The sequence below is a fragment of the Thamnophis elegans genome, chromosome 7 (genome assembly GCF_009769535.1).
Source record: "Thamnophis elegans isolate rThaEle1 chromosome 7, rThaEle1.pri, whole genome shotgun sequence".
NCBI classification, from domain to species: Eukaryota; Metazoa; Chordata; class Lepidosauria; order Squamata; family Colubridae; genus Thamnophis; species Thamnophis elegans.
In genome coordinates, this window is record NC_045547.1 from 24,307,336 (window position 1) to 24,332,933 (window position 25,598).

The 25,598-nt window shown below is 38.0% G+C and overlaps 1 protein-coding gene across 4 annotated transcripts in view; it reads left to right on the top strand.

The window, feature by feature from the left end:
• STAB2 (stabilin 2) overlaps positions 1–25,598 on the top strand; it is a 100,661-nt gene that overhangs the window by 32,938 nt on the left and 42,125 nt on the right. For 3 of the 4 annotated variants that reach the window (XM_032220784.1, XM_032220785.1, XM_032220787.1), the window contains 15 exons: positions 252–432; positions 1,767–1,860; positions 2,581–2,739; positions 4,908–5,003; positions 9,358–9,453; positions 12,711–12,758; positions 13,098–13,234; positions 16,281–16,395; positions 17,249–17,326; positions 18,247–18,345; positions 18,431–18,538; positions 21,170–21,301; positions 22,535–22,663; positions 23,731–23,787; positions 24,521–24,610. In XM_032220784.1, the coding sequence (XP_032076675.1) occupies positions 252–432; positions 1,767–1,860; positions 2,581–2,739; positions 4,908–5,003; positions 9,358–9,453; positions 12,711–12,758; positions 13,098–13,234; positions 16,281–16,395; positions 17,249–17,326; positions 18,247–18,345; positions 18,431–18,538; positions 21,170–21,301; positions 22,535–22,663; positions 23,731–23,787; positions 24,521–24,610 (1,619 nt within the window). The remainder of the gene's footprint in view (positions 1–251; positions 433–1,766; positions 1,861–2,580; positions 2,740–4,907; positions 5,004–9,357; positions 9,454–12,710; positions 12,759–13,097; positions 13,235–16,280; positions 16,396–17,248; positions 17,327–18,246; positions 18,346–18,430; positions 18,539–21,169; positions 21,302–22,534; positions 22,664–23,730; positions 23,788–24,520; positions 24,611–25,598) is intronic. The other variant, XM_032220786.1, reaches the window with a different exon arrangement.

Genomic DNA, 25,598 nt, shown 5'->3' on the forward strand with positions numbered 1-25,598 from the left:
CAGAGGCTCAAGGAAAGCCTCCAGAGACAGGGGAAGACGAAAATGGGTCCCCCACCATGGTGCAGGAGGCCGACTAGGCCACGCCCACCATGGCCATGCCCACCCAGCAACAGGCAGAGAACCCATTGCTGAAATTTTTAAAGCCCACTCCTGGATTTACTTAATGCTTTTTAAAAAGCATGACTCCAAATTATAGAGCCTTTTCATTTAATTAACTGATATTCCTTCCCACCCCCTCAATCCTTCTGCAGAATGTTTGTGTGTTCACGGAAAATGTGACAACCAGATAGACGGTGATGGGAGTTGCCTTCCTGGCTCATGTAAAAGTGGCTATGCTGGAGATCTCTGTGATGCACGGGTGATGCCATGCGGGCCTTTTTTTCAGTTTTGTGATGTACAGGCTGATTGCATTTTGAGGAATGGTACCATGAGGTAAGTACATAATGTACATCTTTTGTGCCATTCAGGTAGTTTACCTAGGATTAACACTTATCTTCTCAGTTATTTGCTTTATGAACATTTTTGCATATACTTGTAACTTTATCATTGGGGGGGGGGGTTGCCTATCCTATCTGATTATGCAACACTTCAAACAAAAGAGGACTGATTGTTATTGGTACTGTTTTTCACCTCATGGACCAGAAGTCCCCCTCAAGGGAAGTGTCAACCCGGAAGCTGGCCTGAGTCAGGCCATTTTCTCAGCTTCAGTGTTGCCACAGGGAGCGGGGAATAGAGATACAGGGGTTTGTAGCCAAAACAAAATACTTTCTCTTGGGAACCAAGGACATTCCCACAGGTGGTCAGAAAGAGGAGGAGTGAAGTTACTAGGCAACTGGAAGACACGATGATTAGATCATGTGACTGATTTTTGTGGAAGGGAGGAAACGTTTACTTTTAATTAGGTGAAAACCACGGGAATATTCAGAATCGGTTTTCACCAGCCTGTGTCAATATGATATATCCAATAAACCAGTTATTTGAGGAATATACCTGCCTCGTAGTTCCACTTATTATGGGTGTATTACTTGGAATCCTGGCAGAGGTTCTCACAAGAAATTTCTGTAAGAGAAGAGTGGGCAGAGTCAAGTGAGTAATCAACTTTGAGTCGCAACTTTCCCACAGTCTACATTGAACCCCCTCTTGAAATCCATTGACTCTTATCTAGTACCAATTTAGTGCATTCAGTTCATTCAATTCTTGTGTATAAGCATGTGTAATAAATCATCTTAACTGGAACTCAATGTATGGTTCTGGTTCTTCCTGTTTGACAGTTTCCTAAGTATTTCTTTTTTATTTCATATCATACATCAATGAGCATACAGACATTTTCATACTCACAAACTGGCTTTTGATCCATCGTTTCAACTCACCATGTGATATAGTAAATTTAAATCTTTTCAGACGGGCACTCAGAAAGACACGTTGCTTGCCAACTTCATAGACAGGTTAGCCAGCAATACATCTTCTTTTGACATAGACTTTATTCCTGCCATGTACTGAAATCTCAATATAATTTTCTCCACCTGCATAAAATGCAAGTAGCAAATTGCAAAAGCATATCCAGATGACAGCAGTGAAGTGTAGCATGGCCTTAGTAAGATGAAGGCTCCCAACATTCTTGAATGCTCAACTACATGTCAAGCTTCCTGCACCATCACTTATTTTATCTCTTTATAGAAGCTGCTGTTCAGTGCTGAAATGTGTCTTCAATTTCTTTTACCCTTTCCACTCCTATTAATTCTACATTCTTTTATGCACAATTTTAGCTGTGTTTGTAAACCTGGCTTTGAAGGAGATGGGATAATTTGCAGTGAAGTTGATCCTTGTGCTCATATAAATCCACATAGTTGCAATGCTAATGTAAGTATAAATTCTTACTGCTTACTGATTGAGTAAACCATAAATATAGACATGATCTTATTTGATCCCATTTAAATTCTGAATTACATCTTCCAAACTGATATCATTTTCAAAATAAAGAATTTAAAATAGTCTTGTATATCTCAAATTGGTTTCATTATTTTATTTGCATGAACGATCAGCAAAGGAAGCTCAACAATGGCCAGGACGAACTTTCTTCTTTTTCCAGTACATGCATAAATTTTCTAAAAGAATAAATAATAATCATATAGGTCATTTTTCAGGTTCAGTTCACCTGTTTTGGGTTTTTTGCTTTTTGCTTTTTATGATTTCATAGCATCTGCTTTAATTAGTCTAGTGAACAATGTACTTGCCTAACCATGGATTTTTAACAGTTTATTTTTGTGAATAAGAAGCTATCTTTCTTGATTTTAGGTTAGTTATTCAAATTAATCAATGTATTGTTTTTTCAGTCCTGAGCCCAGTCATTTTTCAACAATGAAAATTGCACATAAAATAGTAATTCTAGAATAGGGATAAGCAAAGCTGAACAAGAAACCAGTGCATCATAAGTAAAATCTGATCATTTTTCTTAGCATTGAGAGAACTCATTTGTTGCATGCTATTACACAATTTATATTGAGAGAGCGTACTTTCCTTTCCTCTCACTTAATTATTATGTATAAAGAGTAGTATTTACTCCCAGAAATATACTTGTAGGCAGACTGCATCAAGACTGGTCCTGGAACTCATGAGTGTATATGCCAACCAGGATGGACAGGAAATGGAAGAGATTGTTCCGAAATAAACAATTGCCTGCTGTCATCTTTTGGAGGGTGTCACACTAATGCTACTTGCCAATACATAGGTCCTGGCCAAGTAAGTTTTCTTCTTGCTTAACTTTTTACGTAATATAGATTTTATACAATTAGAATAGACAAGGTGTCAGCTTACAGATCTCAATAATGGAGAACATCCTTCTTCATGGGGCTTCCTTCCAATATATTGGAAATGGAACCCCAAACATTTTCCATCATCTTGGTCAGTGGTGACCCTGATATATTTGGAGGGCCCAACTTTGAAGAAGGCAGTTCTATATTGTTGGGTTTATGGCATTTGCAATATTTGATTTGATTTGATTTGTCTTGTATGCCGCCCACTCCCGAAGGACTCCAGGCGGCTCACAATAGACAAGGGAAAGGGGGAAAACTAGACAAAGACAACACTTTAAAAACAAAACCACAACATTCACAATTTCCGTGGGGCTGGATATTTCACAGGCCCCCCCAGCCAGCTGGAGCAGCCAGGACTTGGCGGCTTTGTGGAAGGCCGGGAGGGTAGTAAGGGTCCGGATCTCGACAGGGAGATCATTCCAGAGGGCTGGAGCTGCAACAGAGAAGGCTCTCCCCCGGGGGGTCGCCAGCCGACATCGGCTGGCAGATGGAATCCAGAGGAGACCTAACCGGTGAGATCTAATCAGTCTGAGGGAGGTAATCGGCAGGAGGCGGTCTCTCAGGTACCCAGGTCCGATGACATGTAGGGCTTTATAGGTAGTGACCAGCACCTTGAAGTGGATTCGGAGACTAATGGGTAGCCAGTGCAGCTCGCGGAGGATAGGTGTGACGTGGGTGTACCTGGGTGCACCCACAATCGCTCGCGCGGCTGCGTTCTGGACTAACTGGAGTCTTCGAACACTCTTCAAGGGCAGCCCCATGTAGAGCGCATTACAATAATAACAGTATGGTTGACTAGCATGGATAAGAAGGATACCCATTGAAGGAATTATAGTCATTCTAGAATTGCTGAAGCACTGATTGAAAACAATTTATATATTTACTATCAGCCTTATATCAACCTAGCAGGGCATAAAGAGAAAAAGAATGAATGCCATCAAGCCAAACCCATAGACTCATCTAAATGAAATGACTATCTCTTGATTTGAAGATATGATATAGAAGAAATGTCAGAAAGAGGGAATAGAATAGAATAGAATAGAATAGAATAGAATAGAATAGAATAGAATAGAATAGCAGAGTTGGGACCTTGGAGGTCTTCTAGTCCTGTGCTCAGGCAGGAAACCCTACATCATTTCAGACAAATGGTTGTTCAATTAGAGAGCCGAGGTGGCGCAGTGGTTAAATGCAGTACTGCAGGCTACTTCAGCTGACTGCAGTTCTGCAGTTCGGCTGTTCAAATCTCACCGGCTCAAGGTTGACTCAGCCTTCCATCCTTCCGAGGTGGGTAAAATTAGGACCCAGATTGTTGGGGGCAATATGCTGACTGTAAACCGCTTAGAGAGGGCTGAAAGCCCTATGAAGCGGTATATAAGTCTAACTGCTATTGCTATTGCTATTTTCATTTAACTAGACATACCTAATAGGATGGTATACTGAAATTTTGCCAACATGATTTTGTCTCATACATCCATCAACTGGAATTCTTATAAGTGCTGAGCAAAGAGAATGTTTGGTTTAGAATTATTGTTTAATCAGACAATATTATGGTGGATATGATGGACATTCATTTATATTGGGCTTTAGAAATACATCAATACAATAATAAGGACAATATAGTAATGAAGTTGATTGACAGGATCCAAAAAACTGGCTCCTCTTCAGATTTTAGATAATGCATATTTTATTGTCTGAAATGTTTGGATACTTTTCAAAAATATTGAAATATATTCACTTTGATGCAACCTTAACAGTAAGTTACATCATGAGTGGAATACCAAATAAATAGAATCTGCTGTACAAAGTATACAATAGTTGAACTTGTGCATCTGCAATCCTTCATTCTTGTTCCTTTTATGGGGTGTTCAAGTGGTCTATATAACTTAATTCTATGTTTTAGCACTGATACAATAAATGCATTGTTGAGTCAACAGGATTTTCTGAGTCAATTTCCAGCATTGTCCATTGGAATTGTCAGTTGCAATACTTCATCCTAAATATTTCTTCAAAACATTTACTGAGTCAGTGATTTATAGGAGTGAGCAAATCTATTTCAAGCACACTAATTTATTCTTTATTTTCTATATAACACAGAATGATTGTGAATGTAAGGAAGGATTCTGGGGCAATGGATATGAATGTGAACCAATAAACTACTGTTTGGAACAAAACTGGATATGCCATCCCTTGGTGAGTTATTCATTAGGATTGGTTTATTCTCTGTAACTTTATTGTTTTTTTATTGTTAATTTAACAATAATTTAAAACAAACACAATCCTTACATGCTGTAGAAAGTGTATCAGTTGGTTACAAAAAGACTTTCATGCATCTCTTCCACAGTCAACAAACATACTTCATATTAACTCAAGAATTTTAACTCAAATATTTAAACATGTCACCATCATCATATCTCCATTTTCATTTGACTATAATTGTTTAAGCAGCCTTCATCATAAAATATACTAAAGTTTCATACATAACCACATACTGGCCTTTCAATTACTATTTCTAAGATCCTCCACTAACACTAAATCCTTATGTCCTATTCTAGCTAAACATCCATAATATTTAATAACAAAGTTTTCTAATCCTCTTCCAAATCACTGTTTAAAATTTACATCCAGTTTCTATATTATACCCATTTCTATATATATGTTGTTATTCTTATCCCTCCTTTATTTGACTATATCCTGTATCATAACATTTTCCCCCTAATAATCAAACCTTTAGCTGCATCTAAGTTGGTTCCCTTTTTATTAACCTTTATGTATAATCCAAAGGGATTTCTAATCTTCCTTACATGGGTACCATTCCATATTCATATCCAATTATACTCATCATAACACTACACATTGTATACATTAATAACATTATCAATTATTTATTTAAACCATATCTATTGTCAATAAATTTCACTAAGTTTAACTAGTTTTAAATTATATTCTTCCATCTATCAATCTGTATCTTTCCAATAGCAAAACAGTCTCATATCTTTTGCCATTTATGGTGCCAGTCCTCTAATCATCTCCTTGATCAACTTTGTATGGACTCCTCTTAGCAACTCCTTGCTTATAAGATCTCTCATGTAATCTTGATGCCCTTCTTGTTTCCTTAATCAGCTTATCTTTGATTGTCAATAGTGTTATCCATGTTATTGCTAATGAAATTTCTCTCTTTAAATCCATAGATTCTTTGTTTTTTTCTTCTTCTATGTCTTGCCCTATGGGATAAATTTCCTTTCCCTTTAATTCCTCTTTCAGTATTCTACTCTTTCCATTTTCAGAGACCAGCCGTAAATATCAGCAAATTTAATCTCTTTATATTCATTTTCCACTTCAATTTTTTGAATTTTAACTACCACATTTTGCATGTGATAAATATCTTCAACTTCTTCATCATATTTTGCTGTTATGTGCTCTAAGTCTTTCAACTTCTTGTCTGTTCTCTCAAATGTATTTGATAATTTCTGTATTTCTGAAAATATATTTTGCAAGCTCAAGGTTTCTGTTTGCTTTTGAAACTGTGCAATTATTTCCAGCTAACAAACACAGCTGCTCTAGCTTGGAAGGTTAAAAAAATTAAACATAGATTCACAAAAACATTTGTTTTCACTTTTCTCTGGTTAGAGCTATACTTCAAAGGGACATCTGTGTGCTTCCCTTCGGATCACTTTCTATAACCAAGCAGTAAGACCTTCCAATGCCAAGCCAAAACAATCAGCAAAGAAAAAAAATGTTCCATTTCCAATACACAAACTCCAATAAACAAACCCCCCAGCCTCCGAGCAGCAGTATTACTGTTGCAAATATTGTTTCTTTTGTATCTTTTTTGTATTTCAAATTAAAAAAAGAGTCCAATTTTTAAATGAGTTAGAAAAATACCCACAGCAATGCAAGAGGAAAACTTTAGCCCATAGGTTACAGAGAACAATAAAAGAAAAAATAGAAGAAAGCTTAATCCATCCATTTCAAAAGGCTTGCATAAATTCCATCCATGAAGATAGCATTGAAAAAGTAAGATAACCACTGTCAAAACCATTCCAAATTTAATTCTGCTGCTTAATTCTTCTGTTCTCCAATTTGAATTAATTTTAAGTTTTTTATAGGCAATCTCTTTTTAAAACAGTAAAAGTTCCTCACCAGCTGGAAACACTTCCTCTTTCCATATCATTCCGTTTTGGAGCCACCCCGACTTCGTCAGCCTTGGCTGAATTTTTTGTTGCCGGCTTGAAGAACTTCTCTTGCTTCTATCAGGGACTTTGCGATGTCCCTGAGGTCACCAAGACGTATTCTTCCTGTTCACCATCTCTGCGGGTTTAGGTCCGATTGGACCTAAACTTCCGGTAGGCCCGGAAGTTTAGGACCACCCAGCAGCAAAAGTATTGGCTGCGATCCCGGAGGATCGAGAACTGTACATCCATATCGTCGTGACATTGGCTCCTCCTCTCTGTAACTTTATTGTTGAATTGAACAATATTGAAATATACTTTCACTTGTGACTGGAGAACCAGTAGTCCATGATGATGTCTGAGTGGGTGAGCAGAGTCTCCCGCCGCTGCCATCGCTACCAGTTTGCCCAAAGCAGGGCAAACCGGCAGAATACCACCTCTGTAGTAATGCCATGGAGAGAGTTCTGATTTCTAACCAGTTGATATTATAAGTCATTTTGGAATTGGAATTGGGATTCTTTAGATAGGTTCTGTTCAGTGGTGGGTTTCAAAAATTGTTCGAACCTACTCTGTGGGTGTGGCCTCCTTTGTGGGAGTGGCTTGCAAGGATGCAAGGATCTTGTAACTTGACAGCTTTAACCGGTCACATGGGCGGCAAGCCACTCCCATCCAGTCACATGGGATTGTGACTGGATGGGAGTGGCTTGCCGCCCATGTGACCAGTTATGAAATTATGAATTAGTACTTAGGTCGGTCCAAGTAGTTATTCAGAAACTCTTGCATTGAAGCATGCAGGTCTTAAAGCTGTCAAGTTACAAGATCCTTGCACCCATAACCCTTTAGAAAAAAAAACTAGGGGTCTTCAAACCTGACAGCTTTAAGACTTGTGGACTTCAACTCCCAGAATTCCTCCTCCAGTCATGTTGGCTCAGAAACTCTGGCATTGAAGCATGCAAGTCAGTGGTGGGTTTCAAAATTTTGGAACCTTTTCTGTAGGTGTGGCCTGCTTTCCGGGTCCACTGGTGGAACCTCTTCTAACCGGTTCGGTAGATTTGACGAACCCGTTCTACCGAATAGGTGCGAACTGGTAGAAACCCACCTCTGGTTCTGTTCCTCCTATCATCCCCATATATTCATATCTCATGGTCTTATTGGCAATAGCAATGGTTCAACTTTCAGATGAGCTTAGTGCAATGCTCTGAGGTTTGGACCTCAGCTCAGGAGGTGAAGTCAAATTTGAAAGTGTATCTTGGCAAGCCAAGCAGTTTCTCTCAAACTCAGAAAACAATTTGCTTTTCAAATGTGATCCAGGAATATGATAGATCCAAATAGCTCTCCAACTTTCTACAAGTTTCACTGTGTACAATCAACTCTAGCTGTGGCATCAAAGTCACTCTAGATCCATGATGGTGAACCTATGGCACACGTGCCACAGGTGGCATGCGGAGCTATATTTGAGGGCATGCGAGAAGTTGCCCTATGTCAGCTCCAGCGCACATGTGCACACTGGCCAGCTGATTTTCGGCCTTCTGGAGGGCGGGGGAGGCCATTTTTGCCCTCCCCGGGCTTCAGGAAAGCCTCCGGAGCTTGTGGATGGCAAAAACAGGCCTACCGGAAGTTCAGAAATGGCTTACTGGAAGTTCAGAAGTTCCGTTTTCGCTATCCACAGGCTCTGGGTGCTTTCCTAAAGCCTGGGAAGGGCAAAAAAACAGCCCAATGGGCCTACCTGAAGACCAGATGCTTCAGTGAGTCAGCGCACATGCATGGGGGAGCATGGAGGGGTTGTGCACGCATGCGCAAGGGGAAGGCATTATATTAGGGTGTGGGCATGCGCATGCACACTATCACACATGCACCGTTTTGGCACCCAAGCAGAAAAACGTTCACCATCACTGCCCTAGTTACCTCTTTAATTGATTTCTCTCTCCTCTGAGAATCATGTACCAGAGTAGTTGGATTTCACATAAAATGAATGCCAGATTGGCAAACAAAGTCCTTCTTTCTTGTAGAAGCTATTTATACAAAACGAGATGATGGCTTTCACAGGACACAGTAAGTCTATCATACTGAAAAATCTAATAAATACATTGCAATGAAAATAGTTAATTCATCTACTTGGATTAAAAAAATTGTTTTGCAAATGCTTTGATCCTCAAAGTCTTGTAGTTAATTGCATTATGATTTAGTCATGAGCACGTAAATAAGCACACTTGAGTCTTTCAACAGAAACATAGCCATCCACAGAAACCTTAGCAGCTTTGCTACACGTGGGCTATCTTGTATGTTGCAAACCATGTCACACCAAGAATTCATAGACACAAATGTTTAGTTTATTATAAACTTACTATAATAAATGTTTAATTTATTCCCCATAGGCAGTTTGTCAGCTCACAATGTCTGGAGTCTGGAAGTGTGTGTGTTCAAGGGGATATGAGGGAGATGGCAGTATATGCTATGGCAACATTATGGATGTGAGTAAAAACTCTTTAAGTGATCTTATAATCATTTTTCTGACTGTGTTTACATTTATCTAGTCAGACAAATGTGGGATTTTTTTTTCTAATCTTTTTATCAACTACTAGCAGATAACCTGGTGCTGCCCGGGTATTTATTTATCCCAATCCTCCTTCCATGAACCTCGCTGCAATTTTTCATGTTGGCTTTACCCCCTTACCAGAGGGAGCCCCCTTGTGGAGTACTGTGAAGCCATTACCATGGCAACTCCACAGCACTGCACAGTAGAAGCCATTTTATGGCAGTACAGTAGAAGCTGTTTTAGAGCACAGCAGGCTGTATCTTAACAGACCACAGGGGTGTTGGGGGGGTGTTACCCCATTATTTGTTTCCAGAGAGTAAGTAATCTGTGTACCAAGTTGAAATTGATGGAGACATTCCAGGCCACAGAAGACATCTATATATTTTTCTGGGTAACATGATGCAGTGGTGGGTAGGTGTATCTTTCATCACTGGGACTAATCATGGAATGTATATGAGAGACAAGGTTTCATCATTAGTATATATATGTATTACTTCTGTGAGGTCTTTCTAATTCAATTTTCAAAACTTGATACTCTGTATTTGAAGATAAATTGATTTTTGTATAAACTAATATTTGAATATAAGGTTAAGAAAGGCTATCTGGAGAGTCTACAGGAAGATGGGGGTAAATATCAAAGAAGTAAGGGACGAGGACAAAATATAAATGGAATGATTCACACTGTTTAAATTTTAAGAATGATGGGAGGCTGAGCATAATGCAAAAGATTTTTAAAAATTTTTTTTTATTTACTTTTTCGTTTTTTTTTTCTTTTTCGGAGTGTTCTTTTTATTTTATTTTCATTATTATTGTTAATAAGATATTTTGAAGGTGAATGGTACTGAACGGTGCCGGGTGTGGGACCTGGGAAGTCGGAGGGGGTTAGGGAGGGGGGTTCATTGGGGGTGGGTGGGCGGGTGGAGGCATAGTTTCAATATATAGAATAAGAAGAATACACTTGTATACTGTTGATCCTTATATTTTCTTTTTATTTTTCTCTTTTTTTTTCTTTTTGCTTTTTTCCTTTCTTTTTTCTTTTTAGCGTAACTGAATAGATTAAGGAATAGAGAAATGCACCATAGTGAGAAGTAGAGGAAAGGAAGAGGGAGAAGTAAGGAGGGAGGAAGAGGGGAATGTAAGGAGGATGAGAGGGGAAGGAGGGTGAGGAAGGCGAGAAAGGAAGATAGGAGGGGAAAGGGAAGTAGGAGGGGTGATCATTGGAGGGAGAAAGGAAAGTTGGAGGGGGAGAAGAAGGGGTGTATGAAAGCGATAGGTTGGGTTTATGAGTTGTGTTTAGGTTGGGGTTTTTCTTTTCTTACTATTATATTATTATTATTGCAAATATACAGTATATAAGTGAATGTACAAAATTGAAAATGAAAATGAATAAAACATTTAAAGAGAAAAAAACTTGATACTTTGTGATCTTCTCTATTCTACTATCCCCACATCAATGATTCACACTTTCTTCTTTTCAACAATTACATCTGGTGTATTATGCACAAGGCTTTATCAGTTTGTATTTGGAAATCCTACAATATTTTAACCTAATCATTTTCTATTACTTTTTCAACTATACGTTCCCCACCCATTTGTTATTCTTATCTGAATAAATAGGATCAGATTAGATATTCAACATTATTGCACATAACTCTAGCATGTATTTGGTGCACCACCAGAGATGCTTTTTTTACCCCTATAAACTTTTATTATACCAAGAATATATTAGTGGACTGCCTCAATTATCCAACAGGAGTGAATTATGTATAACAGTTGGAATCCCACCTCTCATATATTTTTTATAGTCAGGATCAACCAGCTAAAGATTTATTTGCAAAACTGAAGAATTTCCTTTACAAGAGCATCAGTACAGAGACCTGCCACAATACCAATTCTCCCTTGGACATTTCCTTATTTATTGAATGGTATCATTTCTTTAAAGGTTCTTCCCATACCCAGCAATAACAAGATGTAGCATTAAAATCTGCCAACATTGCAACAGATAACAAGCTTTTGGTAGCTATACACCTTATTCAAAGGCATATGCCTATAATGGAGAACCTATGGTACGTGTGCCAGAGGTGGCATGCAGATGGCGTGGGTGCCCTCTCTGTGGGCACCCACGCCATCGTCAGCTGCTTTTTTGGTTTCTGGCACACACATGTGCACTGGCCAGCTGGTCTTTGAGTTTCCGGTGCTCCAGCATGCGCAAAGACCAGCTGGCGATGCACATGCCAATTGGGGCACTTGGTGTTGAAAAGGTTCACCATCACTGGCATATGCTGTCATCTGCCCCACATTCTAGATCTCCTTTCCATGCTTCAAGTAGCACTTCATCATTCAGATCATCAGTCATTGTAAATTGTGGCATATAGGATCACCCTAAATCTTATCACTGAATAACATTTGTGACTTATAATTATGTACTGTATATTACAATTATTAAAGCTTCTTCTATCTTTAACATTAGAGATCCACTCAGTGAAGGAAATGGACACTCCAATTGTAGAAGTTTGGAGTTTTGCACTGTATCATATACATGTGATCTTATCCTTTCTCTGTCATTATTGTGTGGATGCATATAGACCTGGCCCTGCTATTAGATGTACCATTATATACCTGCTTTTTCAATAACATATTGTTACACATCAACCAATGTTTTGTAGAACCCCCCAAAAATTGAAGAACCTGTAACTGTATTCTTCAAGTAAATATCTGACTATTCAGATATTTACTCGGTGAGGGGACTAATGGTCCACTCATCAACCACTCACAGGCAGACTTATACTAAAAATGTGTCTGCTGCAGGAACTGAGGTAAATAATGGGTGTCTTTTCAGATATGTGCAGTGTTTCTACCAAAATGCAGTTGAGCTCTAGAATTTTTCAGTGATGTCTGTACAGATACAGGGATACATGTCTGTGTAAGTGCCAATAAAGTCATCCAGAGAATACCACAGCTCTAGGTTAATAAGCAGTTCTTATGAGAGAGGGGAAAAAAGGAATTCTTTCTTAGACATTAGGATTTTAGCGATCCTGAGGTTTCCTGAATTGAACTCAACTGTATGTACAAAGGAAGATTCTACCAAAGCATCAGGAAGCCAGTTGTTATGAGCCTTTATACATACCAAGTACATCACTGAATAATGATAATAATGACTGCTAATGTAATTTATTTATTTTTCCTGTTTAGGAATTGACTTCTCTGTCAGGCACAGCTGGCTTTCTTGAATGGTTTAATGTGAGTAACTCTTCAAAACTATTAATTCCAACCGCCGAACTGCCAACCTTCTGATCGACAACCTCAGCGTCTTAGCCACTGAGCCACACGTCCCCTCAAAATTAAATATAATAATCAAAATTACTGTAAAAACAACTTCAACTGCTTGACATTGATTCTTTGCTTCTAAAAAGGTCTCGTTGATTTTCAGAATTCTCAACATTCAACTGCTGTTGTAGTTTTGAAGTCCTTTCATTTTTATCTTACTATTGCATTATAATTTTAAAAAATGGAATCCTCCTCACCTGTAGGGAAAAAAATCAGTTAGTAATAACGATTCATTTTATTCTGTGCCTCCAGACATCTCCAATAAGAACTCTGCTGACAGATATGAGCAATATAACTATCCTGGCACCTTCTCGGCAAGCTATTCAAAACTTGGATCAATATACAGCTGCTTTTTGGACATCCCAAGAGAACATTCTGTTCCTAACCAAGTATGTTAAATTATTTTGGTCATAATTATTATTCTGTTTATTTCATATATAGAGTTTGAAATTCTTTTACACTGTACAGAAACCTTAATTCTTATAACACATTTGTCTGCAAAGTCATCACTCAAATTGCACATTAGCAAGAGGAGCTAAAAGTGGGAAGTTGTGGCATCCCTATGAAAATACCGTATTTTTCGGAGTATAAGACGCACCAAGATATTGAAGAGGCATAATAAAAAAACGTTTTTCACTCTGCATACCTCCCCAAAACAGCCAGTTTTTTGCAAAAATGGGCCCATTTTGTTTCCAAAAAAGAGCCTGAATAGCCTTTAGAGTGCTTGTAGAGTGCTCCTGGGGGTGGGGGTGGGCCAAAAATGAGCAAAAAAATGGCCTGTTTTGTGCAAAAACAGGCCCATATTTTGTCCAAAAAAAGGGCATGCATAGCCTTTAGGAGGCTTATAGAGTGCTCCTGGGGACCCATTTTTCACTCATTTCTGCCCTCCCCAGCCCCCAGGAGCACTCTGGAAGCCTCCTAAAGGCTATGCACAGCCATTTTGGTGATGGGGGTAGGGTTTTGGAAGGCAAAAAATGCTGTATTCAGTTTATAAGATGCACCTAGATTTTCAGTCTATTTTTTGAAGGGAAAATGGTGCATTTATACTCCAAAAAATACAGTATTTTTTTAGGTATGCCACATTTTTTTAGGTAGTTCTAAAATACTTTTTTAGGTCTTAAACCTTTCTTTACATCCTGACTAGAAATAACTTAATTTAATTTAAATGATTTAGGCATCACCTGACTTCAGAACAACTGTGGTCAGCATCTAAAGATTTATCACAAGAGGTGGCATCATCTGTTGATCTTTACCAATCTTTAATATTGGAATGTGAAGTATTGGAATCCAAAATATCCTTGAGCAAGACACTAAACTGAAAAGTCAGGAAAAAAGAAATGTTGAACTCATACCGTGAAATCTATAGGTTCATGAAATGATCAGGAATCCTGAAGTTCAAGTCAAAGAAAATTTTTCTTTTTTCATTGTATTTGAACCCAGAATTCAATTTTATAAAATTAGCAAAAATGTATTTGTTTTTCTCCCCTGGGCAAGCGAGGAGATAACTACTATATTTACTTCAGAATTAGAAGGTTCTCGTTCTGGTAGGAGTTAAGTTTCTATGAATGTCTTGTATTACTTACCGTATTTTTCAGAGTATAAGACGCTCCAAAGTATAAGACGCACCTAGCTTTAGGGGAGGAAAACAAGGAGAAAAATCTGCTTCTGCCTCCCAGCAATTTGCCTCCTTGCAACAAACAGTAAACAATGCAGATGATATACATTGTTTGTAGTATTACATTTCAGACTATACTTGTACAGATGCTGTTAAAATTAATGTGCTTTCTGGAAGTATAGTTATTCTCTGCTATTTAAAAGAAGATACACTAGCACTGGGCCTCTTCAGATCAAGCATTTATTTTAAAGTTTCTTCATCTTGTTGAGCTGTCTACAACAATAATAAAGCAGTCTTTATAAACTAGGTCTAATAATTTGAACATTCTATATGCATTTATAGTTATTGACTTACCTTCTTTCAGCAAACAGCCTGATTAGCACAAGAATTTTTTTTTTTGCTTCTGCCTCCCAGCAATTTGCCTCTTGGAGCAAACTGCAAGTTTCAGTTTCAATGTAAGCACACTTCCCAATCATCAGCTGTTTCAGGCTTCAGGGATTGCTATAGCCTATTACAGCCTCCGCAAGCCCCATTTTCCCCGTTTGCTGCAAGGAGGTAAATTGCTGGGAGGCAGAGGTCAAAGGGTGGGGGACGGTGGGTGGGTGGGGCTACATTTAGCGTATAAGACACACTCAAATTTTCACCCTCTTTTAGGGAGGGAAGATGCGTCTTATACTCTGAAAAATATGGTAATTTGTTTTTTGTCTTTTTATATCAGAGGTATGCTTTCAAGCCTCATGGTGATTCAGTGATGCAATAGGACAACACATGAGAAGCAACCCATATTTTAGCAGCTCAGATGTCTTTTTCTATGTTTCCCTGAACATCCATTATTCATAAATGAACATTCAGTTCATTTATTAGTTTGCTGGCATGAAACAACAAAATGCTAGACTAAGATCCACTTTCAAGATTTTCTTTAGTCAGAAAGCTCATAGCATGTCATAGGCTTATTCATTTATTTTAACAGAATCAGTTGGAAGGGACCTTGAAAGTTTTCTAGTTCTAGATTCTTGGCATCTTTTTTTATATGGTGGTGACCAAAATTGGATGCAGTATTCCAAGTGTGGTTTTACCAAAGCAGTATAAAGCAGTACTAACACTTCAGATCTTGATACAATCTCTGTTTGGAAGCTGTAGCAGAGTGCTAGCTTATACTTAAAGGGTTATCTACTAGGACTCCTCTCATAGTTAAGAGATAATAGTTAATAGTTAATAGATAGTTAATTTCCACTACCAGTTCTCCAGAAGTGGTCAGAACCTGCTGAATACCACCTCTGCAAATTTCCCTCACAGGATTGTTTTTGTGGGGGTTCAAAAGAAAAGACTTCCCCATACATGTTGCCTTGGAGAGAAAAATCAATATTCAGTGTGATATAAGAATTAAATATTAATAATGAAAGAAAGTTATGGGAGGCTACAAATACCATAACAAGTGAAAAAACAAAACTAAATGAAGTAAAATGAAAAGAACAAAGCATGGTCAAGAAGATGAAATCAAAAAAGGACTGGCATTGCATAGAAAAGATGTGATTATTTACTTGAAAATATAACAGTGGATTCAACTACTTACCTTCCATAGGACTGTGAAATTATGGCAAGGAACTACATAGTAGGGGGCCCCATTTACAGAAAAGACTTTACCACCTAGTTAGAAGAACATATTTGCAGATACTATATGATGGAGATGATTATAGTTTGATTAGTGCTGCTGTAAACTGTGAATTGGCCCCACGCTAATAGTTTTGGATTCAGAAAGACGCAACTCTCTATAAGCAAATCAATACTTTACATCATTTAAATATGCTTCCTCCCATTAGGCACCACATATTAAATGGAACATACAGAGTTGAGGATCTTCAAACCATGACACAGTCTAATGCATTTGCAAGGACATTGCAGGACAACTTCCTATCATTGTCGGAAAGAGATGGGGTACGTTGGCCATTATACTGCAACCCATCACTTTAGGCTGTTCCTCTCATATGTGTTAAGAAAAGATATGCTAAACTTGTGTACTCTTGAATTTAAACATGTTTCTCCAAAGAGCCAAAATGAGAAATCTTTTGTAGGCTGAAATGTGACTTTGGGACCACAGAGCTGAAACTGGTTTTCCCCAAAAGATCATTATTATTTTTTGTACTTTTTCCTTCTGTTGAAAGCCACAGAGGAGTGTTACATTTGGCAACTCAATGTACATGTTACCAATGAGCCCAATCTTGTAATCTCAGATGAGAAAGGAAGAAGAGTGGTTTTGTTCTATACATCTAGGGTTAACCTTAATATATTACAGAATTTGGGCTGCCAGATCCTGGATGCAAAAATCAAGATGACAATTAAATGGGAGCAAAATGTGCATAATTTTTTTTACCATTTATCTATAAAAGGGATATGGCTTAAAATGGAAAATTGCAAATAGAAGGGAACATTTGGATTGTACAGCTAAATGTCTACGCAGATTCTCAATCATATATGGCATGTCCTAAATATGCTTTTTTTTAAAAAGGCAATTGGGCTTTCTCGAGTTTTTTTTTCCTTTGAAAATGCTTTCAATTCAAATTCAATCCAAAACAAATCCAAGAAGCTTCTTCAGTTCAAGAAAAAAAAAGTCAGTTGCCTTTTGGGAAAAGCCCCTTTGGGATGTTTGGATTACACACCCAATTTGCTAACAAAAGTCTGGGTTAGAGTATCCTTGGAAAAAGATAATTTCCTACTTAGTCATTTTTGATTAGAAATCCAGCAAATTTTATGCATCTTAATTAAGCCACTTTTGTCCTCTCTTTTCCAGAATGTTTTAATTGATGGAGCTAACATAATATCTGGTGATATTGCAGCCACAAATGGGATTATTCATATAATAGATAAGGTATTATCAATATTTCTTTTTCTTAAATGCCTCCGAGTTATTATGTACATCCAACTGGGAGAACATTCTGTACTTTTTGAAAGTTTATTCACTATAATGTTTGATAACATTTTTACTTCTAATTTAGTGCTGCCTGATTGTGAACTGTGATTTATTTTTCCCCTTCCACTAGCAGAACTTCCTTTTAGTAAACCATATAAAATACAGTTTTAAAATAATGATATTATTTGACCAAGGTAAAAGGTAAAGATTTCCCTCGCACATATGTGTTAGTCATTCCCAACTTTAGGGGTTGGTGCTCATCTCCATTTCAAAGCCAAAGAGCCAGTGCCATCCGAAGATGTTTCCATGGTCATGTGGCTGGCATGACTAATGCCAAATGCACACGGAACACTGTTACCTTCTCACCAAAGGTGGTCTCTATTTTTCTACTTGCATTTTTTACATGCTTTCGAACTGCTAAATTGGCAGAAGCTGGGACAAGTAACAGGAGCTCACTCCATTACGCGGCGCTAGAGATTTGAACCACTGAACTGCCGACCTTTCTGATCGACAGGCATCTTAGCCACTGAGCCACCGCATCCCTTCTTTGACCAAAGTTCATACCTATTATTACCCAACCCATTTTGTTAGGAATTTGGCATTTGTACAAAACTGTTCTGTTTTGGGATAAAGTGAATCTTTGTCCTTCTCTGTTGGTAATCAAGCAAATATTTTTAGCCCTAGCAGCACTTTCATTTTGCTAAATTCAGAATATATTTTCTAAAATCTCTTGAATGACAAATATATACCGAACACTGTTTCTTTTTCCTATGATATTCAGTAGATAGGACCTTACTGCAGCAAAATGAATTGTCTGAATCTGACGTTGTGGTTTCTTTCTTTCTTTCTTTCTTTCTTTCTTTTTTTTTGCATTGCAGGTTCTAGCCCCTCTTAGAGGACTGAGTGGCTCTTTGCCAAAACTGCTTCCTCGCTTAGAACAGATGCCGGACTACTCCATTTTCAGGAACTATATCATTGTAAATCATCAGGTTCTTATTAAAATTGCCCCCTATTAATCAAACAAACTTATTTCATAACTTTGCATTTGTGTTTCCATAACAGCACTACAATCTGGCAAATGTAATAGAAGCCTCTCCCATGTACTCGGTTTTTGCTCCAAGTAATAACGCCATTGAAAGTTACCTGAAGGAAAAACAGTCAGCATCTCTAGTATGTATTAACTCCCAAACCTTTCCTTAAGAAAATATCTTTAACTGAGGTTTGTTTGTTAACTGTCCAATGGCTCAGAGCAAAACTGAAACCATGGCAGTACTGCTGAGCATTCTGGCATAAGGATAGTGTCAGGGTTCCAACTGATGCCCTAATAAAAGCAGGAGCCTCAAGGCAGTTTTCAAGAGATATCCAGTTATTTATTAGGAGCAATATGTCAGCACAGACCAAGTGAAGCCAGCTCTGACCCGACTCACCTTGCCTCTGACCCTGCTTCCCCCTGCTCCCAAGGTGTGCCATCAATCACATTCCCCAACAAAGCAATTTCGCGGGTCATAGCCATTACTGGTTTCTGTGGAGATGGCCTTGACTTTGGCCGGCTAGGATGCACATTGTTTTGAATGAGGTGCAAATTCCTTGATGCAGCTGCGAGGCTCGATTCCCCATCCCCCTGCCTATGGCAACTCGGGAGCAGGTTAGGGAAGCTTCACGAGCATAATTGAAACTATGGCGGTACCAATTATCATTCTGGCATAAGGTTAGCATATTCTATGAGATTCTGAGATTCTAAATAAGCAGTGTCTGGGTGAGATGCATTAACTCTGCCTATCTAAACTGACTGACTAACTGAACCATGGCTTTGGTTTAGAACTCCATACAGGTAGTCCTTGACTTATAACCATTTGTTATCCCCGTTCGAAGTTACAAGGGCACTGAAAAAAGTATGACATGACTATTTTTCTTATTTACAAACTGCAGCATTTCCATGGTCACATGATCAGACTTTGGATGCTTGGCAACTGGTTTGCATTTATGACGGTTGCAGGGTCCCAGGCTCATGTAATCACCTTTTGTGACCTTCTGACAAGCAAAGTCAATGAGGAAGCCAGATTTACTTAACATCCGTGTTATTAACTTAATAACTGCAGTGAATCACTTAACAACTCTGGCAAGAAAGGTCATAAAATGGGGCAAAATTCAATTAACAGCTGTCTCATTTAGCAGCATAAATGTTGGGCTAAATTGTGGTCATTGGTCAAGGACTACCTGTCATGATTTTTAATTTGTCTTTGGCTCTTTGGTATTGGGTCCAAATAAAATTAGCATGGTAAGGCAGCTTTCTGCAGCCATCAAGCATGTTGTTATCAATTTCCCAGGAGAGGTAGATCACTTTGTCATTTTCTATTTCTGGGTTGCCAAAATTCTGCATCAGAATGAACCCAAATGAATTGATTTATGAATAAATTATAAGAGGATGATAAGATAGAAAAACAGAATTAAGGGGAGTATTCAAAATCCAGAATAGATGGTGATTGAACAGAAAAATCTGTCACCATTCTATAAAACAAATCAGGAACACTATAGGAATGGTTAGTTTATATTATTATGAAAAAACAAAAAGTTGTGATTGATGTTAATGCCATATTTTACTACAACAGAGAGAATCAGAAGTCAATGTTTCTTTTTCTTTTTCCTAATCCTTCCTCACTCTTCTCTCCCCCACATTCCTCTCCACTATTTTCCTATTTTCTTTTGTATTTTGTATCTTATTTTATCTTACAAGTCAGGGGTGTCAAACTCACATCATCATGGCAGCATCACGTGACGTATCACAACTGTTTTCCCCTTCGCTAAACCGGGCGTGGGCATAACACCTCCAGCCCACCAGCTATGAGTTTGACAGCCCTGTTATAACTCAATAAAAATGTTAACTTAAAAAAACCAGGAGCAGTGCAACAAAGTGATAACTGAGTTTGTGATTATTAACCAAATCACTTATTCTTCTAAAACTAACTTCCACTTTGCTTTTATAAAATACGGATGAGCAGATAGTAAATTGATACATTGGGGGCATCCACAGTTATGCTTTAAAAAAAAAAGTCAAGATGGTGGCCACAACAATGCTGTCAAAAGTCGTATCTGTTTTTTATGTGACACCTATACAAAAATAGACGGACCTTTGATTACACCATTGTGGACCCAGTACTCTCAAACTCAGTTTATCTGAATAAAAATGAAGACAGAACATTTCTGTCTTAGAATCAAATGCAAGTCATGTTTTATTTAAATCCAAAAGAAATGTAGAGTCTGCCTTCTAGAGGAAGAATCATACAGGGGAGGAAAAACATCTTAATCTTTTCTATTCTACAGTTTTTCTGATAAAAGGGCAAACAAGCTTTTTACCCTATTCTTGTCTCTCTGCCAAAAGCAGTGGGACGCAAGTAGAAAGAAATTGTAAGCCTATAAATAGGCTCTGGCATTTATGTTTTATACATATTTAAATTCTGAATGGTTGGGTTTTTTCCAGAAAGTTCCTGTTAGAGATATAATTAATATAATATATGACTTGAATGGTTTTTTTCATTGGAGTCTTTGAATTAAATAGGGGTTTGTAATTTTAAAAATTACAAATCCTATTTAGCAGATAATCCAGAAAGTGTGCTCCTGTCGTAAGTTACGATCTCTCTATCATGACACCATAAGCTTTCTCTCTTTCTAAATTAAAATCCTTACACCCAGTCAAAAGGTAATTAGTAATAACATCTGCTGACAAACAACTTTTTATTAGAAAAAATGGAAATTTGACACCCTGCTTAAATATTCAATAATCCCTATTCCTGGAAACCACAGGATGAAGATCAGATCCGGTATCATATTATCCTGGGAGAGAAGCTCTTGAAAAATGACCTGCATAATGGAATGTTCAAGACAACCATGCTTGGATTGTCCTTCAGAGTAGGATTCTTCAATCATGATGATCAGGTGAAGCCAGTATTCATTATCATGGAATTTGCTGTAATTTATTTATCTAGAGTCCTGCGCTTAGAAAAGATTTACATTAATTGACTGTGTTCAGAAAAATCCCATTGGTTTCAGTAAGCAGGATTTTATGCCAGACTCCCCAAGAGGATGCCCTACTACCATAAATGTATCTGTGCTCTCAGTTAATTAGGCAATTCATCAGATGTAAACATTAAATAGTGCATTAATTGTTGGGTTTAAAGGAGAGTAGGATTGAGAACAAATGAATCAACATTAATCTTTGGCTTTAACTAGGAGTCATCTCTGTAATGTCGCTTTGCTGCTTATTCCAAGGCTGCATTTTTTGAAGTGGGATGGTCATATTTTTTTTTTTTTGGCCCAAATAGTCTTAAGGAAACTTTTCATATCTGGCACTTTCCAGACATGATGGAATATAAGCCCATCATTCTACCCAGCATAATTATTAGCCATCAGTTTCAGAGTTCTACTGGAGTGGTGCTGTGGCCTAGAGGTAGAGCTCTTGCCTCACAATCAGTTGGATATGAGTTTGATCCTAAGTAGAAGCAGATATTTCTCTCTCTGAGCCCATTGAGAATATATCTGCTGAACAAAACTCCGCAATGGTGACAGGAAGAGCATCCAGCCATTAAAACACTCTGCTAGCTCCATTCAGTTGCCCAGACTCCACCCTGCAAGAGATTATGGGGTCATTAAATGACAATGATGAGTTTCGGAGATCTACTCTAGAGACTAGATTTTTAACAGAAACGGCAGCATCCGTAAGATGTTACCGCTTTCATGATGGAAAAAATGTTGTGATATTACAACACATGCTTTGCGAGGGGACAGTTGTCGCCCTCGGAATATACTGAGAAAAGGTGTAAGTCTTGCATTGCAACTCTTCTTACATCAGTCTGATCTTCCATATCCCTCTCACACTTATGCTGTTCAGAGAACCAGCTGCACAATGATAACCAAGAGTTTTATTTTCTTGGTTTAATTATATGCACTTTAGTCATAAGATCAGAAATAAAGAAAATCTGCTTTTAGAGATATACAATAGTTTGAATAAGATGTAAATTTTGCAATTGCAGACTTTCAGATCAAGGTTTTATAATGCAATGTCCTTTATTACACATTCTGGCTGAATAAAATGGGGATGGGAGTAAATGTTATGCAAGCTATATTTTTTATAAGTAATCTCTCTCACATGTGTTAACATTTTGTGCACAGCTCTACATAAACGAGGCACCTATAAATTACCCAAATGTTGCAACAGATAAAGGAATAATCCATGGACTGGGAAAAGTAATGGAAATTGTAAAGAACAGATGTGATATTAATGATACTGTGGTTGTAAATGTAAGTTGTACGCTTCTGAACATGCATTGCATTTTTAATTAATCTGCACTGGAAAAAATACCAATCAATATATACTTAAAACATAATGATTTTTGGCTTGTACTAAATATTAATGATGTATGTTGCAATTAGCATTATAATAGCACAGCTGTCTAACACAAGCAATCCAGAACTTTCTATTAATCTGGTTTTATCTAGTTTCTGTAATAGAAACATATAACAATAACAGAATAACAGAGTTGGAAGGGACCTTGGAGATCTTCTAATCCAACTCCCTACTCAGGCAGAACACCCTATACCATTCCAGACAAATGACTGTCCATTCTCTTCTTCTGAAAAGCCTCCAGTGATGGAGTAACCACAACTTCTGGATGCAAACCATTCCATTGGTTAAGTGTGGGTTAACCAGTGGTTAATCAACATTCCGCTTGGGGAATGGCTCCAACAGATCCCAGGAAAAGCATCAGAGTTTTCTGTCAGGAGAGTGCAGTGCAGCTACAATAATATACAGAACCTTCAAACTCCCAAGTCTCTGGCAGAGGACCTGAGATTGAGGAGGAAACATATCACCCATAGAGGGTCATGGCCCACAGGTTGGGGACCCCTGCCGTAGCAAACTCAAGTCTATCTATTTGCATGTCAGGACTCCCAGATTTTCCATCTCAAACTGTTCATTTTGCGAGACATCATTTATCGTTCCCTCTTGTACAGCCTTAATAATCTATTATGGGTTAAGACTGAAAGGAAGTGCTTGGACCAGTATCACAGTCTTTCCCTGTGACTCTCAAGTATCATCTTTCCTCCACTGAATTTATTTCGGTTGACAATGAGCAGCAGATGCTAAAATAAGCGACACAAAAGAAAGAAATGAAATGCGACTGCAATTTATATTCAAAGGACAGAGCAAAGTCATCTTGGGAAATAATTGTAAGAAAGATAAGGAAAGCAAATTAATTGAGGAAGTAATCAAAGCTTCTTTGAAAATGCAATATCTCTGATGCTTATCTAGCAATACAGAAAATGCTTTCTGGATCTACTGTTTGTCAAATGTGTGTTTTCTTTTCAAGGGAAGGTGTGTACCCTGCTCACAGATATCTAGCTGTCCTACTGGAAGTACAAAAATTGTAAGTATTTGAGAATGAAATTGCTAGAAATAGGGAGTAGCATCTGAGTGCCAGTTTGGTGCAGTGATTAAAGTACTGGCCTAGGAGACTGTGAGTTCTAGTCCCATCTTAGGCATGGAAGCCAGCTGATGACTTTGGACTAGTCACTCTCTCTCAGCCCAACTCATCTTACAAGGTCATGTTGAATTTATGTTTTTTAAAAAATAGTTTGTCATGAAAGGGACTGCCTGCGGAGGCTCTTGCATTAGGGATGAAAGGTGAAAGCGGAAGCAGTATGCAGTATAATTGAGTAGCCCAGGTTGCCCTGATAGACTGGTCTCACCGGAAAACACACTTACGGTAATCTTACAGGGTCACTATTGTGGAGAAATTAGGAGGAGGAGAAAGAAAAAGTAGCCCAAGAAATGCCCGATTCAGCTGTTTTATCATTTTGGATTATCTGGTCAGGGAAAAAGCCAGCATTCTTTATTGTTTAAAATTCTAAAGAACTTACTTGAAAAGAAAACTGTAAAATAATTATCATGAATAGTTGATTTAAAAAATTTAATCACATCAAGTCTGGGCCTCGGTTTAGAGTTTAAATGAAAGCCAATAGAGTTGCTTTATTTTTCAAAATATTTCATTATTTGAAGTATAGGTAAAATACTGCATGAAATTTAGAATAGGTTTTTGCAGCACTTCACATACGTCTTATTAAATCTTTTTCACTAAAATTGTTTATTCTTTCATACAGCCAGGCAAGAAGGGGATCTGCTATTATGTCTCCTTGTATGGAACATCGATGCGTCTGGGATGCCAGTCAAAATGTACTAGAAGTAGAATTGTAAGCATACTATTGATACAATACCACGGGAAAGAGTGTTAGGTTTAAGCATTGCTGTGGGTTGTGATACTTAATCCAAGGGGAGGTTTTCAATGATGGATAAAAATGCCAAATCCAGTCTAAACATCTGGATGACTGTGCAGTGAACCATAAGAATAAAATGTTTAACCTCTGTCTAAAAGGAATAGTTCAGATTTTAACACTGTTTTGTTACTGTTGTTAGTTGTGAAGTCATATCCGACCCATCACGACCCCATGGACAACATTCCTCCAGGCCTTCCTGTCCTCTACCATCCTCTGGAGTACATTTAAGCTCACGCCTACTGCTTCGGTGACTCCATCCAGCCACCTCATTCTCTGTCATACCTTTCTTCTTTTGCCCTCAGTCTTTCCCAGCATTAGACTCTTCTCCAGTGACTCCTTCCTTCTCATTAGATGGCCAAAGTATTTGAGTTTCCTCTTCAGGATCTGGCCTTCTAAAGAGCAGTCAGGGTTGATCTCCTCTAGGACTGACCATTTAATTGCCTTACAGTCCAAGGTACTCGCAGGAGTCTTCTCCAGCACCATAGTTCAAAGGCCTCAATTCTTTGGCACTCAGCCTTTCTTCTGGTCCAACTTTCACAGCCATACATTGCAACTGGGAAAACCATAGCCATAAAACCATAAAACCATAGCCATAAAACCATAGCCATAAAACCATAAAACACTGTTTTATGTACAGGTAAATTTTTGGAAACTACTCCAAAAGATTACTTAGCTCTGAAAACACTGACTTAGCATGTTTATTTATTGTGGTTTGCAACACATGTTGTATAACTACAGCGGCCCTTGGTTATTTAAAGGGGGGAGAAGCCTAAAATAAACAATGATGCAGCACAATGTGTGAAGAAGAATGTGATTGGGTTATTATGTCTAATAATAAAATTATGTCCCAAAAGTTATCTATATGCCGTTGACAACTAGCTCAAGAATCCCATCCTTACTCTCT